The sequence below is a fragment of the Sinocyclocheilus grahami genome, unplaced genomic scaffold (genome assembly GCF_001515645.1).
Source record: "Sinocyclocheilus grahami isolate Dianchi unplaced genomic scaffold, SAMN03320097.WGS_v1.1 scaffold1256.1, whole genome shotgun sequence".
In the NCBI taxonomy this organism is placed as follows: Eukaryota; Metazoa; Chordata; class Actinopteri; order Cypriniformes; family Cyprinidae; genus Sinocyclocheilus; species Sinocyclocheilus grahami.
The window spans coordinates 73,615-78,256 of NW_015506435.1; the positions used below are offsets into that span (position 1 = coordinate 73,615).

The following is a 4,642-nucleotide window of genomic DNA, read 5'->3' on the forward strand; positions in this document are numbered from 1 at the left end:
GATGGACAAACAGATATATAGGACGGACAGACAGATACTTTTTTGGAATCGATACCGTTCCGTAAAAAAAAAGAGAATCGATTAATATCGATCTTTTTTTTACCCAGCCCTTCTAGATAGATGGACAAACAGATATATAGGACGGACAGACAGATACTTTTTTTTGGAAAAAGAAAAAAAGGCAGCCAGAAAAAGGTAGCGCGTTCTGCTCCTGACTGGAGCTCAAAATAACTTTATTGCAAAAATACAAGTTTCATTTCTAGCAGAGCATTTACAACAAATCCGAACCCGTCTGTTCTTAAGGTCGAAGACTGAATATCTGCACACACCTTTTTGTCATATCTGTTTGTATTTCAACTCGGAAAAAAGGAAGGGTAAATCAGTCACAGATCCCTGTTCTGTCAGTAATCACACCAGGGCAGTGTTACACTGCATATTGGCCAAACCAAAAAAAACAAAAGCTTCAGAAAATTCAATGGGATTTTAATGCAGAGGCACTCCGATTCACCGTTAGGTCCCGATTAACAAACTATAGTATATGCAAAACTGTTCTGGTCAAATAAAAATAAGAGAGCATGTGATTGGTTGAGGTATTTGCCATGCTCTAAAATGAAACAAAAGTTTGGCCCTTTTTCAATATAAACTACTCGTGTTCACTAGGATGAGCAGGTAACACTTTCATTTCCATGAAATGGCACACTGTACCGTCAAACTCCGCTAATAGCTGACAGACACTCTCAATGTGTAAGACTTCAGCTAGCAAACCATCTCAAGCCACAAGATCCCCCTCAAATGAATCTAAGAAATTAAATAAAATAAATATAAAAATAATTTATTCTCCAGTGGGGGAAAAACTGAAATGATCTCAATTGAGAACTGCAATTCTTTGAATTTAGTACTACTATAATAAGCATTATTATATGACTGAAAATCTATAAAATGGACACTGGCACCCAGTTACGTTACCTTTTGCAAACCAAGGCACTGCAGAAAGTTCTGTCCTTCTGTTTACGATCTCTTAAATCTTAAAACAGCCAGAAATTTTTTGCACTTAACAGTTAATGTAAGATATACTGTATAAATCAAAAAGTTAAACTGCTGCTACTACAAAATGTAAAAAAAAAAAAAAGATCACAACAGGTGTAGGTGCTACTATCAGGCAGAACAATACTGTTCACAAAAATATCGACACAAATGCCATTGAGGTTGTTGAAAGTTGACTGTTGGTACACTAGAGGAATCTGATGTACCTCTTATTACTTGCACACACGTTACAGCCCTCTAAATGAAGTAGTTACACATAAACATTGTTTTCCCATAAAAATGGGAGAAGTTACAATAGAGGAACGCTTCTAACTTAACACTTCTGAAGTGCACTAAACTTGAGTTAACATAGTTTAATTACAATCACAGAACTAAGTAAGGTTAGCTTGGAATGCTAATTGGAAAAGAAAGTGTATTTTGTGCATATACGGAGCAGACACTGTATATCAGCAGGCAAAGTTTGTCAGTCTTGGCGTTTTGTGTTTACATCAGTTAAGATGCAGCGTCCCACGCAGCAAAGTGCTCTGTTCTTCACAGCTTTGTGCTGAGATAGTGGCCAATTAAAGTGAACTTAACTCTACAGAACTGAATTAGCAGTGGAAACATTTACTGTAGGTAAAAGCGCAGAGAGCTGACATCTTCCTTTTAGCGTTTAAATGCAGCAGCTGTGTTAAAATATGGTTTTAGAACATGAGCACTCCACATTCACATGAGTCAAACATCATTGTCTTTCACTTTAGCCAAAGCAGCTAACAAGAACTTCCTTTTTGCTGTGTGAAGAGCTTCACAGAACTGGCATGGGCTCTCACGTTTACTTCCAAATCCGAGAATGAGTGCGTTGAAGGATGCATTTCCTGTATGACTCAGCTGGTCTTCCTGTCGTGGTTCATATGGGCTCTGCAGGTCTGGCAGTAGCTTCTAGTGGGCTCAGCTGGGTTCTGCTTGCACAACCCACAGATATAAACAGGAGGGCCACGGGATGTCCCACCACGTGGTTCTGTCCTGGGGAAGACATGAGAGTCCCTAGCAGCCCTCCAGTCCCTCTCGGGGGGCACATCGAGGCGGAAGGGTTGGGTCGGTGGCTCTAGGTGTGGGTGATGATGGCTGGAGTGATGCGGGATCGGGGCGGTTGAAGCAGATTTCTGGTGGGGCTGTCTGTAAAAACCATCCATTGTCCTATTTGATGCTGTAGTGCGGTGAGGGTGGGACAGAGTGGCGTAGACTGTGTCATGGTAGTTCCGGGGCCCCGGGCCCACTGGGGGTCCCGGCTTCATTTGGTGCACAGGAGGCCCAGATGAAACTGACCTACGGAGGGCTCGTGGAAGGGTGCCGTAACTCAGTGCGACATTGTGGTAGTTTTCACGGGAGAACGTTTCACCCCTGTCAAGCACAGCCAGAACCTTGTTGGCCTTTTGGCAATCTCCTGCAGAGAGGAGCGAAGAAGATTTGAATTGTTTATAGCAATAACACATTCAGTGTAGAGCAATTGAAATCAATCTAAATCTTGATATAGTTTAGAGCAATTAACAAATCACAATGGCTGATTTAATTATATAAATGTGTTTTGCTTGATTCAGAACAGCTAAGCTTTTTTTTTGTGATTAGTACAATATTTTAATTTCATAATAATAATAATAATATTATTAATTAGTCATATTGTAATTATGTATGTAACTGTATTCATCTTGCAAGATGAATCATTAACCTCAACCTCAAGAGTGTTTTAGGTCCTTTGACTAGTTTAACAACAAAACTGATAAAACTCTCACAGACAACAAAGATGGCAGCCTCTTGCAGACAGAGGGAAAAAAAGCATCTGTGTCCGCTACATGGAGGCTGAAAGTGCGAGTGGGGTGAGATGGTTACCTGTTTGTCTATGAGAGGGCCTCAGTGTCTGCTGGTGGAGGTGTGATGGAGGGGCGGGGTGGTGGCGGTGGCTTGGGTGAAGGTATTGGGGCTGCAGTTCGTGAGGGAACACAGGAGGATCGTGGGAAGGAGGGGGTAAAACATGCAGTGAAGTGTTGGAGTGACGTGTGGGGATTTGCACGTTCACATGCTTCGAGATCCTGGAGACATGAGGGTCCTTTATGAAAGAAATAAAAAAATATAAGCAATGACAGGATGAGAGAGGAGGAGGCATGAAAATAATACGAGTTCCCATAAGCACCATGACAAGGACATAAATGACAAAAAAGGTAATTACAGAATAGATGGACAATGGACATACACATTATAGAAATTATAAAAATGAAAACAACAAAAACAACTTAAGCAATACATAAGTGGTTCTCAAACTGGAGTCTGTGCCAACTACCGGAGGTCCATGAAGGATTCTAAGAGGTCTGAGAGATGACTGGCTGATTTAAAAGGAAAAAATAATAATAAAAAAAGCTAAATAAATATTATTATAACTGTAAATAGTTTTGCAGCTGAAGTGACACCACCTGAAAACAACTACATACTGAAGTTTCTTTGTGTTCTCTTTAGTCACACCAGGTGGCACTATTTCCCTTTTAAAATGAGGTCACAAACATTTAAGATCACACTGCCTAAAACCATGATGTATCATTTCATAAATACTGAGAAAAGTACTTGAAAGCTCATTTTGCAGCAAATTAAATGGTGCTAATGTATTTTGAGAGCATAATATGAGGCTTGAGTGTTTGACCAAGTGACTTTAAATTGTGAGACACCCACAAAGCTGCGAGATGGGGGTACATCAGTCCGTCCTCCGATGACAGTCCCACTGAGACTCCGAGCAATTCGTCGCAGGTTCTCTGCACTGTATGATTCCTCCTCACCCAGTGGTGCATTATAGGCCACAGCAGACACAGGCTGCACACACACATCATAACACAGTGCATTAGCATTTCACATCATTAACAGTAAGAAAGTTCTTCACTCTGTGCAATGACAATTATACTCAATCGTGTTTTGTCTCGTACTGTATCGCGTACCTTGTCAGTGTCGTGCGCTTTGCTTAGCCATTTGTTGTGATAAACAGGAAAGTGTGTTCAAGCGCCAGCAAACAGTGTAAAGAAATACTCTTTGTGAGAAGCAGTCAATCAGCAGCAGAAGTTAAAAGCAGCTTGTAAGTGTATTTATTTCTTGTCTCAATGTTTAGCGCAGTTGTCGTTGCTAGGAAACGCTTGTTTTGTTTACTGTGGAGACGTGCTGAAATCGCGTTTGGTCTCGTACTGTATCGCGTACCTTGTCAGTGTCGTGCGCTTTGCTTTGCCATTTGTTGTGATAAACAGGAAAGTGTGTCCAGCTGAATTCAATTTGAGTTTTGTTAAACGAATTAAAAAAAAGAAAAGCGTAGTTTACCGCCGAAGCGGTCGTGTGAAGACCGAAGAGTGTAAAGACCATCGACTCTACCGTGCGACTCCACCGGGCAGGACACCGGCAAAGGACATAAGTATCGCTTTTTATCTCTCCTCTTTCCACTTCTGTTTCAGTTTTTTATAATCTAGTTATTTTAATCTGTAGTTATTATTTATAATCTAGTTTTTTATAATCTATTTTACTATGTGTCAATAAGTTGTTGTTATTTTAGCATGTGTGTTTGCCTCAGTGTTATTTTTTTAGGATTACTGAT

General features: G+C 40.5%; 1 protein-coding gene across 5 annotated transcripts in view; it reads right to left on the minus strand.

Moving 5' to 3' along the window:
• Positions 1 to 337: 337 nt before the first annotated feature.
• The window catches only part of LOC107568551 (inactive ubiquitin carboxyl-terminal hydrolase 54-like), an 82,297-nt gene continuing 77,992 nt past the window's right edge, over positions 338 to 4,642 (minus strand). For all 5 annotated transcript variants that reach the window (XM_016254516.1, XM_016254518.1, XM_016254517.1 and 2 more), the window contains 3 exons: positions 3,742 to 3,879; positions 2,911 to 3,127; positions 338 to 2,467 (listed from right to left, as the gene is read on the minus strand). In XM_016254516.1, coding sequence (XP_016110002.1) covers positions 1,908 to 2,467; positions 2,911 to 3,127; positions 3,742 to 3,879 — 915 coding nt within the window. In that variant the 3' untranslated portion in view covers positions 338 to 1,907. The remainder of the gene's footprint in view (positions 2,468 to 2,910; positions 3,128 to 3,741; positions 3,880 to 4,642) is intronic.